This window comes from Leptosomus discolor, chromosome 1 (assembly GCF_034619465.1).
Source record: "Leptosomus discolor isolate bLepDis1 chromosome 1, bLepDis1.hap2, whole genome shotgun sequence".
NCBI lineage: Eukaryota > Metazoa > Chordata > Aves > Leptosomiformes > Leptosomidae > Leptosomus > Leptosomus discolor.
Genome location: NC_141391.1, coordinates 69,676,956 through 69,689,446, shown reverse-complemented (window position 1 = coordinate 69,689,446; position 12,491 = coordinate 69,676,956). Strand labels below are relative to the sequence as shown.

The following is a 12,491-nucleotide window of genomic DNA, read 5'->3' as shown; positions in this document are numbered from 1 at the left end:
CTCTAAACACTGTTTTATCCTTCTTACCTCCATATACCTCTGATGTAGAGGCCAGCAGCAGCCGTGCTCCAACACGTTTAGCTAACCCTACATTTTGGGCAACAGGGAAAGAAGACCACAGTTAGAGCAAGGGCAAGAACCTTTCAGACACATTAACTGCTTTAGTGTGATCCTGTTTTACATGTTTTTAAAGACAATTCGATATCTCTCACTAGATAAATTTAGCTGTAAATCACATCCATAGCTCCCATTCCCAAGCTAAAAACCACAACAAACAGCAGAGCAGCACCCACGTGTGATGTGTTTGCTTCTGGGACCAAAAATTACTGAACCAAGATCCAAGAACTTAATATATTACACCCTAAATAGACGCCAAGGAAGCATAAACCATTCCAGTCACAAAATCATGATCTTGAAACAACACACTGTATTATGATTACCAAAACTTAAAGCTCCATAAACTGATACAGAGTAACATGTTATAGCACAAAATCAACCATATGCCCTCTATTATGACCCTTTAAACTGCCTGTATGATCCTATCCATCACTCCAGATTATTCTGCATCCCCAGTTATTATTCAGTGACTTTCTGGCCTTCAAGTTGGCATGGCCAATCAAAGAAATCTCTCACCTATGCCATACAGCTGTCTGGAACCTCAATAGCTTCTGAATCACTTAATTCTCCTAACTGTACTCATTAGAGTATCACTGAAATTAGAAACTCAGGTGAGCTAATGGCCAGGAGGTTTTTTATACATAATAAACCTTAGGATCACTGACATCCAGTTCAAGCTGCAGCATACACCAAATAGACCAAAGATGGGAGGAAAAGGTAGCAAAGGCTTGAGGCCGCCTTTTCATAGGCCCATTCCCAGCATCAGAATCAACAGACAAAGCTGAAAGTGTTGCACAATTTGCTAGCCAAGGCACACAGGAGGGTGCAGTACTCTTGATGTTTGGGGTTTACAGAGCCAATGCAGTTCCACCTGGTTCATTTGCTGTGGTGGAAAGGAACAGTCACTCATGGCAAATGTGGGAATGTTCCAGTCACCACAGCTAGAAGTGCAGGCATGGAACAACTTTGCTGTAAAAATACCACGCCCGTAATTGTTCTGTGGCTTCTACAATTACTGCAAACTCCATAGCCAAGTTACAGGCATGAAGTTCTTGTGCTTTGACAGCCAAACTTGAATGTTGTCAAGAGTTCATCTGCAGATATGTATAAGAAAAAGTATAAAAGTCTTCAAAGAGGGAAAAGAAAATCCCCTCATTTTTCTTTAAGAAACAACTTCTTTAAATGTGTAACTCACATGCTTCATCCTCCCCTCCCCCCAATAACCCTGTCCAGTTTATATTATGTCTAACCAAGTTACTTCAGAAAAAGATGTCCACTTACCCAGCATATTTAATGTCCCAATAGTGTTGGTCTTCAATGTTTTTATAGGATTATACATGTAATTTGGAGGAGAAGCAGGAGATGCTAGATGATAGATCTGGTCCACTACAGAAAACCAGAGAAGAGGGGAAAAGAAAACATTATCATTTTCCCATGTAACATATTAAATGAGAAAGCATTATAGTTAAGAAACAAGTACTTCTTTCTGCTTTTCACAGCACTGGAACTCAGCACTTGCAATATTGCTACCTACAGATGGTATGTACGCAAACCTGTTGTAACCTAAAGAAAGACTTAATTTTTAGTAAAACAAAAACTAAAGCGTAATATATATCAACACTGTTGACACAGTTACAGAGGTCTGTGTGGGTGTTGACACCTTCCACCTGTAAAAATTTTAGTTATGAGTACTTCAGAGATGTTTAGAAGCTGCAAAAGTATATGCAACATTCTATTACCCTTGAGTTTTTAAGTGACTACTGGCTTTAGAGTATTTTTCTCAAATGGAGTACGAAGCAAAGAGGATACAAACTTTTTTTTTTTTAATACGAGGAGAAACATTTTGGGAAAAATAAATAGTTTATTTTTATTGTCACTTGTCAATAAAATATTAATGGGATTAGTATCATATTTATAATTTAAATATACATGCCAAGATAAGGGCATGCAACTTTTGTCCTTTTCCCCCTATCTATTGCCTTTGTTCTAGGCTATACTTTGGATAATACAGCTTTAAAAAAAAATCCCCAATACAGAGATTCCAGTCCCATCCCCCCCCCCCAGTTATGAAATATAATTAACCAACATACTAGATAGTACTCCACAATCAATGAAGGTATACTGATGCCTAACCTAATCTAAAATAAGGTAGCTTAGGTATTTGCAACAGATTGCCCAGGTAGTACAAGTCCCAGTCTTAACTAATTATATTTGCTGCATTTCTGTGACTGCAGTGTAAGCAAACCTAAAGATTCAAATCACCATAGGAAATACATATTCAACACAACAGCAAAACACAGACTACTACAACAAAACTAAACATTTCCACCATTTTCACGAGTGCAGATTAGATCAAAACCCAGGATTCTTAATTTAACAATTATTCCTAGCAAAAGACTACAGAGAGAGGGGATATCTAAAGCTGTAACGCATTTTAAGTTCAAAGGCCAAATGTATCATCAGGGCTTCTTTTTCTCTCCGTCTTTTTCTACTTTGGTTTATTTCTATCTTAAGCTCAATGAACTGTGGTTTGCTGTCTATTCATCCAGGAGCCAAGCTTACTTGTTACTTTTCAACTATTTACCCATTTTCATAAAATGGTCTGTTTCCAGAACAAGCGTGGCAGTCATTTCTATCAAGGTAGTTCAGAAGACACATATAGGTATGATAAATGGTATTGCATATCGTGAACACAAGCATACAAGACTTCACCCAACTGTGGTTTTGTAACAGGCGATCAGGAAAGTTGTTATCTCTCTACTTCTGAACTTCAGAGCTTATCTCAGCAAATTTAAAGAACTGAAAAAAACCCTCAGTAAGCTGTGCAGTACACTAGAATCAGTCTTAAATATGAAACCTAAAAGAATCCCAAGATATGAGTTGATTAACAGTGGTAATTATGAAAATCTTAGGCAAATCCTAATTTGAGACCAGCTTTGGCGCATCAGGGTTGTAGAATTCATTGCATGAGATAACAATGCAAAGATTGGAGACACTAAAGGGAAAAAAGATTTTTTTTTTGTTAAATTATAATAAAAACAAACCAATGAAAACTGGACTCATCTTCACAAGCAGCATCCGACATTCAACAAACCCCAACCTGCAAGCCTTTCATAACATAACTATTGTAAATACAAAAATGTCTTTATGTCTTCTATATAACATGAATCACAGTTAGCCAGACCTACTTAAAAAAACCCCGTGGATAAGCGAATGCCAAAAAAACATTGAATATAACATCAAATGATGCTTAATAGAGAAAAAGAACAAGTCCCTACACAAAGGTCATCCAAGAAAAGCAGTCAAAAGGTGACGTAAGAATAGGAATGGCAGGATGGAAGAAAGAGAAAGTAATTTCTTTTTTGTGTTACAAAAGGAAAGTTTGTTTATTTAAAAAGACTCAGCACTGAAACCTGAAAGAACCTGGAAAAGTCAAGGCGAGGCTGCTACCCTGGCAGAAGACAATACTGCACAGCACAAGGCTGTCTTGCCCTAGAAGAGAACACTACTGGTCAAATGGTATACTCAAACAAACGTTTTTAACTGTTTTCTCAGGTGTTTTATAATTAACAAGCAGTAGTAAATGACAGCAACACAAAATAAAGCTGTATTATGACAATGTATTAATTACTGTTAGCCCTCTGTTGGGTTTAACTTTCAGTCTGTGACACAATGAACTATTTTTCTCCAGTTCTATATTAATTACTCTGCCAAAACCAGGGAAGAAGCATCCCTCACTTTCAAACGAACAAACAAAAAAATATCTAAACTTATCCAAATTTTTCTTTTTCTCCATTTAAATATAACTATACTTGCTTAAACAGCACAAACTGTGTCTAAGTTACAACTAGTAGGAAAAGAATACCAAAGATTAAGTTATCACCTGCTCTCAACTATCTGAGAACACTGAAACATTAGAGGAATGCGTTTCCTGTCAAAGACTTCCCTTCTTCCCTGATTCCCAAATTTAATTTGACAAAGCAAGCACACAATCCTTTGCTTCCTGACCTCTACCTAATATAAAAAAGCAGAGTACTTAGGGTGACAGTGTATATAAGTAGTTTGATCTATCCATGTGGAATTATTATTATTACTTTCTAACAATCTTTTAAGCAATGAAAAAAATCAGAAGTAATTGAAAGCCTTCAAAACACAAGCATCTCCTTCATATTAAAACATTACATCCTCTTTAAGATAAAGCTTTATTATCAGAAAACGTGCTTAAAAACACTGTCAAAATTGGCAAGGTAAAATATTTAACCTACTTACTTTTTGAATCCTTAGTGAGGTGTGCTTGCATATATTCACGATTTTCTAGATCAACTGTTATTTTTAACTCTACCAAGCAAGCTCACAGCTCCTGTGAGTGTACACTGGCTCATCTGCAGGAGGCATGCCAAAGTTTACCCCATGTTGCATTTTTGCATTATTGCCCCAACACAAGAAATCCTGCAAAATAATTTATGATTAAATTTTATTCATTGCTTAAACTTACAACGTCAGTTGTGACCAAGTCAAACCTCATCATGCAGAACAACGAACTATCAGCATAAACAAAGTACCAGCTTCTAAGGCAATCTGCATGACTCCATCACCCCAAGTTTTACTGTTTTGACAGAGTAATGATATTTGAAAGTTAGTACGCTCAAGCAGATGCCACAAAATATATCTATTTCTTATATCTTGCCATGCTCTCTTTGGTCTACAGCTGTTTATCTCTGGAGCACAGATGACCAGCTGCCTACAAGATACCAAAACAGCCCAGAAAGCTAGAGAGATACACACCTGCCAAGACTGTAACATTGGTGAAGATTTATTCTCATATTAAAAAAGAGCAGAGAAATACAATTTCATGTAGCAGATTCTCTGCTATTTGTTCTTGAATCAACAGAAATTGGTATTTCCATTCACTGTCAACTCTGGTGCAGTATCAAAATAAAGCTTTTCACAGAAGGCAACCTATAGTAGCAACGCAAACAGTGTTGAAAGACAGCCTGACAGCGAGTGCTGGAGGAAGCAAGCTCCCAGCTCAGGCTCCATTCAAAGCCCTGCCCACATTGCTACCGCAACTGAAACTTTCAGGATTCTGTCTGTGACATGAAGATAGTTAGTTGTTCTGCGTGATGAAGTGTGACATGAAATAATTTCTCCTTACTTTGGTCACTGTTGACATCGCAAGCTTAAGCAGTGAATAAAATTTAATCAAATTATTTTGCAGGATTTCTCGTGTTGGGGCAATAACGCAAAGCTGTAACATGGGGTAAAGTTTAATTGGTCTGCTGAACTTTGACATACCTCCTACAGATGAGCCCCGAATATGAATAAAATACATGACTGCCTCAAATTATGCCTTGGAACGTAAGCACCCCCTTCCCACAGCATGGTACTGGCATGAAACCAAAGAAAAGGGGTAGACTGGAAGCTGAGAAAAGAAACGTTCAGAGGCAGCAGGTAATTCAAGCACAGTGGCTCAGAAAAATGAACAAAGGAATTGCTAAAGTCACCTGCAGCCCACTCAAGAGTTGAACTCTGACATGAGTTTTATGCTGTTTCTTTCTACCTATTCCTTCACAGCCCTTTCTAAATGTAGTTTTCAATAAGCTGTAGTAGAATTTTTGCAAAGGGAAAATGTCACTTCAAAAGCATTGTGGGCCGTCAGTAATTTACTGCCTAATCCCAGTCTGTCAAAGCAGAAGCAAAACACTTCCCTGCCTCCCTCTTCATCCACTTCGTTTTTGTTGTTTTCTGAACACCTGCTGAATTTTTGACACACAGCAGCTCCTATGGGAGTGGTTCCTTTAATGGCATGTGGCAGGTCAGATCAGCAGGGCCAAAAAGTAAACTACCTTTCCTTTTGCTACATCAGGATCCAGCTAGGCCTGTGATTATCTAAGTAGGTGTATAATCGTTAGCTAGAAACAATTGCAAACAAAATACAAAGCCCCAAAGGTTTCTTATAATCTTCAAATTTATTTATTTTTAAACAAGAAGCTGAGCATGATGGACAGTGCTCAAAAAAAAAAAAAAAAAAAAAGGCACAAAGCAAGCACTCTTCTCCTAAGTCCTCCTTTCCTTTCCCGGCTGGCAATTGCTTTAAATGAAACAAAGAAAAGGAGCTGGGGGGAAAAAGAAGGTTCTCCTTGCCAGAGACACAGTCTTGCCTGTCTGAGTCTGGTTCATCTCAACGTACTTTTTCCCACATGCACAAAGACAAACAGACCCCCGTAACAAAAAGGTTCAGCCAGAGTAAGACTAGCAGAGAGATGGAAGATGGGGCATTTGTCAAGTGTCAGATAGCCATCTTCTAGATCAAATGGACAGGCAGCCAGGCAGCTCCAGCACCTTTCCCTCTTGCCCAGGAAGAAATCTTTTGGGTATAAAGCCTTAGACCAATTAAAAACATCATTGGTTTTCCAAAACATTTAGAGAATCTGGGACATTTCAGAACGGTGGAAAGACAAGTTTGTACCCAAAACTGGTCACATTTGAGACATCAAGCTGAGGATGTTAAGACAAGTATAACTACTTCTCCTTCTACCTTCCCTCTTTTAACTGTCAGGTCTAGAACCACATTTTTTTGGGTCCCAGAATTTCAGCAGGCCAGCCAGACATGCCAGACAAAGCCATCTACCTTAGCTTGGCTGACAACCCTGTGCGCTCTAGCACAAAGTTGGCAGTTATTTAAGACAGCAGGCAACTTAAACTTTCCTTGAGCCAGAACTGTGGAAACTATCCTAGCTACAGCTTTTCAGCAGAGTAACTGTTTGGGTGCCTGGCAGAGCATCTGCTGGAGGATAGGAACAAATGCATCTTGTAATTGACCTCCACACCTCTTCCTTTTTTATGAGGTAAAGAAAAAAGTTTTACATTTAACTGTGCCCACTAAGAAGCCTTGAGCTAGCTTTGCAATTAAGCCATAGTGCAATTAATTGAAAACAACCGCGTGAAAGGTTGTACAAAGCTTTACATAGATATGTAAGGACCATAAAAGAAGAACAAATGATAACAATAAATTCTGCAGTTTTGCATGTAACTCGCATCAGGAGCTAGAACTCTGTAAGCCACTGCAAACACAGCAGCAAGAAGTAGTTTACCAAGCACAGCATGGTACACTAGTGAGAAAATAAAGAACCATTAAACAAATTTTTCATGTTACAATTTTGCTGGAAAAAAGGCAAAAAATTAAATCCATTTCAAAATAGCACAGACACAGAAGCTGGCATAAACGTTCAAGTCATCAGGTACAGAGTAACAAATATAGAAATTATGATCAAAATAAAGTTTTAGTAACATATTGCAAGATCAACAGCAGCTAAAATTTGTCAGTTGTGCCCTTTTCTACGTGAAAGCTCAGAAAACCCCCAGAATTTAGTATACATTGAATCTGTAATACCTAAATCTGGACACAGCCAAAGGACTAAACGGGTCAGTAAGTCCACTAAGCACCTGCATCCATCACTGTACTTGCTAGTCAGGAAGTACTAAGCAGAAAAGCTTTAATTAGATGTGTATAAACAAGTTTCTACAACGCAAACATATGGACTTCTCTTGTAAAGAAGAACTATGCCAATTCCATTACTGTAGGTGAGGCCAGAGAAGCTGACAGAGTGAAGCGAGACATTTCTATTGCACTGAACTAAAAAGGACCACAAACACAAATTTATTTTCCTGATGTTAAAAGTGTTGCCTGTGACTTAAGGTAAACTAGAATAACTTTATAATGGTTTACCATATTGCTCATACTGGAGCAGTTTTGGAGAGCTTCACCAGAGACCCAGGCATCACTACATTTGGCTCTGGACAAACAAAATTAAGCAGCATATGTTCTCTTCTGCCTTGCCATGGCTTTTCCTAATCATACAATTTAAACCATCAAGTTGAATGTTTTAAATATCTGGCAGAAGGAATGAAGACTAGGGGGAGAAAAATCTGAGATGGGAGCACTGAAGCAAAAAAAAAAAAAAAAAAAAAAAAGTACTGTACTGAAGGCACTCACATAAAAAATTAGAAGCTGTATTTGTAAGTGCCTTAAGTTACCTGTGAAATGTCTCGGAGACCGAACAACTCTGGGATACTGTAGAACAGCAGTGTTTAGTAAAATGTTATCATCTTGACTTCTGGAAAGCTGTTATTCTCAAGAATGTTATAGCCTATTCTTTTGTCCAATTTTGTGAGACACTTGGTTTTAGACTTAAAGTCAACCCAAGATGCAAAAGTCAGCAAAGTCCTTAAGAACAAAAGCATTTTTAGTCCCAGTCAAGACAATGACCTATTAAAGTTCTATAAATAATGTTCTTTTATATACCTATGTGCCTGTTACTAGCAGCTTCATACCTTCTGAAAACTCTGAAAGCCAATCTCCTTTTCACTATGGATGCCATCTGCTTACAGCACTTCTCTCAACTTGCAAAATGTGTTTTTACTTTACTGTTTTCAATGAAAGTCTGAAGAGCCCCAACTACCTTTGCATTCACAACAGTCACTGAAAACAGGGCCAACATTTAAGAAATGTTTTGCCAGAAGCTGGACTGCTGGTATTAATAATAATAGAAAAGACAACCACCCAACAAAAAACAAAACAAAAAACCCACAAAAAAACCCAAAACCAAACCAAGAACAAACCCAAACAACTTTATCACTTTTAACTGATCTTCACATCAATTATTCCAATTAATCTCAGGACACAAGTGATGTACCACTCACGAACACTTTTCATCTCTGTCACTTCACATTACATTAGTTAGGCAGTGCGCTTGCATTTGTTTTAAGAAGTCTGACTTTGAGCATCAGAATGGAACTACGCTTCACTACTCTGTCCAAAAAGAAATAACCTATTTTGTCTTCAGCTGCCCTGGACTGCAATTTTAGAAGTATTATACTGATATTTTACCAAGAGCTCCTTTTTAAGCAGTGAAACGTTGGAGGCCATCAACAAAATTCCTACTCCGCAATTGTGCTCCTTTGGTTCACATACAAAGTGGGAAATGTAACCTAATTAAGTTGGAAAGAAAAGTCTCTAAGTGAAAATTTATGACTAAAAGCATAACTTTGAGGACTACTGTGAACATCCTTCCAATGGAAGATGATCTTTAAGCTACATCATTTTTTAATATAATAAGAGTATTCAAAATAGACTGTGCCTTTGTGATTAGGGAAATTAAAACTGAATCAACTGATTCCGCTGTTGATCGGCAATCTGCGGCATTTTCAGGCCCGTTTTTGTTTCAAATTTGTGCAAGGAGAAGGAAACCAAAAACTAAACCAAACAAAAAAACCCCATGAACCACCAAAAAGAAACCAAAGGCCTAATGTGATCTTGTGAACTGCAAAACAATTCAGCTGAGGAGGACACCTTTCAGATGCAAGAGATAGAATCATAGAATCATTCAGGTTGGAAAACACCTTGGAGACCATAGGTCCAACCATCAACCCTATTCTACTAAATCACATCTCTAAACCGTATCTCCAAGCACCACCTCTAAGCGACCTATAACCACATCAAGGGATGGTGACTCAACCACCTCCCTGGCAGCCCATTCCAATGTCTGATAACGCTTTCAGTGAAAAATTTTTCCTAATGTCAAGCCTCTATCTACCCTGGCGCAGCCTGAGTCCATTCCCTCTTGTTCTATCATTAATTACCTGTGAAAAGAGACCAGCACCTATCTCCCTGCAACATCCTCCCAGGCAGTTGTAGAGAGCACGTAGAGATGGCTGGGGCTAAAGGGAATGTGCATATATCGCCTTATAAAAGACTGTTTCAAGGCTTCCAAAGGTTGCTGAGTAAGTAGGAAGAAGAAACAGCAGTGGGAGAAGGATAAGGGCTGGGCACACCCGTCTGATGTTTTCTTCCAGTTTTATTCAACTGCTGCAGCTATTGTAGACAAGAAGGTGCATGTACCTAATGCCAGCTGACAGCCAGACCTCAAGACTGAAGACTGAGAGGCATCACTTGCTTTTTAGGTTGTGGTATGACTGCCATCTTACAATGTCACCTTGAAATCGGCTTATATTTTTTGTGTCTGTTTTTTGGGGGGTTGGTGGGGTGTATGGTTCGGGGGTTTTTTTGGGCATTAGGTTTTGGCGGGTTTTTTGGGTTTGGGGTTTTTTTGTTGTTGTTTTTTTGTTTGGTTTTTCTGAACACATGTATTCCAGTATAACAATATTTCACAGTAGAAATACAGACTTTGGTGGCTTAGAATTATTTAAAAATAAAAACTTATTTTTAAATACACACAGTCAATTAATGTAAAGGTGGGTATAAACAAGACAAGCACTAATACTCAAGTCACTATGTAAACTAAGTATATTGCTTCTGCCCTACATTTATTTAATCTGAAATTTCATTGGTAGTTTTTAATGCAAGACTATCTATTACCCTGAAGTGGGGTAGACCACAGCAACATCAGATCAAGCATTCATTCTCATTTGTTTTCCAACTAATATCTATGTGTCCTTACACCACGGTTTGCAATAACCTGAGTGCTCTCAAGTAACCACCTTAGGGAGCTTGTAATGTTTAAGAATGTAGAGTATGAAGGCAGAAAATAAGCAAAGGTGGATTTCCATACTTTTTTGTTGATAACACAGAAAAGACTAGTAAGAGATTCTTTTCTTTATACACCACCCTTCAGAAAAGAAAACTGTCTTCCTGTACCAAACCTCGCCATTTGTTAGTGGATTAAACCTCCACATAAGGGTTAGGTTGAAATGAAAATATCTTCAAAAATCCCAGGCACTTTAAAAAACACAGAACTCAACTACAATAGAGAAAAGGGTTAATACAAATATCATATGCAAATTTTTGAAAACTTTCTTTTCAGATTTTTGTTTTATTTTCTGTCTTTCAAGATTCCTAAATTACTTTCATTCCATTAAACAATTCAGGATCTTTTTCTGCTTGAAAAAGTCTAAGTGAAAACTATGCTTTTATGCGTTTTCTGCCAACATCATCTCTGAATGCCAAAACAAAGGAAATTCTAGTGGAGGAGAAGAAAATCATTCAGCACTACAGTTAACTATAGTTATCACAGGGCTAAGAAATAAAATGTGTGTTTAAGTGACCTATCGCTGTCTCTGGCCAATCTAGATCAAGATCCAAGAATGCTGAATGCAACTTCATGTCATGGATCAAAGATAATGACTCAGACAAGGCAGATTGTGCGTAGGCAACACTGTGAAGCTAAAAAAAAAGGCATCAGGAGATTCAGTGAAAGCTATGCATCTTGAGACTAAACTCACTTTCCATATCAAAAGTGCAAAAACTGTTCTTTCTAGATCAGAAATGAGGTCTCTTTCAGCAATAAAGCACTGATTACTCTCTCTGGAATTCAAGTGCCAAATAACTTTATATGACCTTGTTTAAACAGGACAGCAAATAAACAGGAATTCTTTAGATAAAAACCTTCTTTTGTCAGGACTTAACAGTCATTCCAACTCTTATTTACAAGTGAAAAGGAGAAAGGGACTAAGGAAAGAACTATTGATCCATATGTTGTTAACTGTTACAATAACTACCCCTCATTGCCTCATCTTGGTGTTTGGGAGTTTTTTGCCCCCTTTTATATCTTGGACTACAAACTCTGCAATTAAATGAAATCATATCATGTTCCTATACTAATATATTGAAGTTAATTTTATTTTAAGATTTAGCCATTCCTGCTTTAATTTACACTGTTGAAGGATGAGAAGACATTCAACAAACTACCTACTGAATAACATGTTATAATTTGTTGTCTGCACAAAATGAGGAATTGGTGTCTCAAATACACAGAAGATGGGAAAAAGTAGCTGAAGGACCTCAGAATTCCCATTCACTAGTGCGAAGCAACTAGGCAACAGTATTGGCAATGATGACAATTCTCTGAGAAGCAAAATAACAGGCAGTAACTGAACCAGCACATTATCAGAGCAGAGAAGGAACATGTGATTGCAGGACTATTTCAGCAGTGTTGTCAGGAATTCATCATAAGCAATAATACATGAGATGCATTTGCTAGTATTTTCCCTGTGAAATTCCACCCATTACAATTCAGCAATATTAAAAAAAATACAACCTCAGATTAGTATTTTTGTTTTTAAAAAATAAAACACCTACATTGCCACAGAGTTTGAAAAGAATGGAGCAAACCCACCAGAACTCCAGTGTAATTGGAGCAACGTTTTCCTTGATGGACTATATACTTATATACTCCCAAAGAAACCCATAAATGCATGTATCTCTCAAATATGGCTATGTTAATACTGTCTTACAATCTGGCATAATAGTTTGAGGTTTATGATAGTTTAGATATTGAACAACTACTTCGAAGCAGAATGGGGTTTTTTTTGTTCTTTGTTTAGGTTATTTTTGTTGGTTTTTTGTTGAAAACAGG

General features: G+C 37.6%; 1 protein-coding gene across 2 annotated transcripts in view; it reads right to left on the bottom strand.

Moving 5' to 3' along the window:
- UXS1 (UDP-glucuronate decarboxylase 1) overlaps nt 1–12,491 on the bottom strand; it is a 64,592-nt gene that overhangs the window by 23,639 nt on the left and 28,462 nt on the right. For both annotated transcript variants that reach the window (XM_086482131.1, XM_086482132.1), the window contains exons 7-8: nt 1,399–1,503; nt 28–87 (exon numbers count right to left, since the gene is read on the bottom strand). In XM_086482131.1, coding sequence (XP_086338257.1) covers nt 28–87; nt 1,399–1,503 — 165 coding nt within the window. The remainder of the gene's footprint in view (nt 1–27; nt 88–1,398; nt 1,504–12,491) is intronic.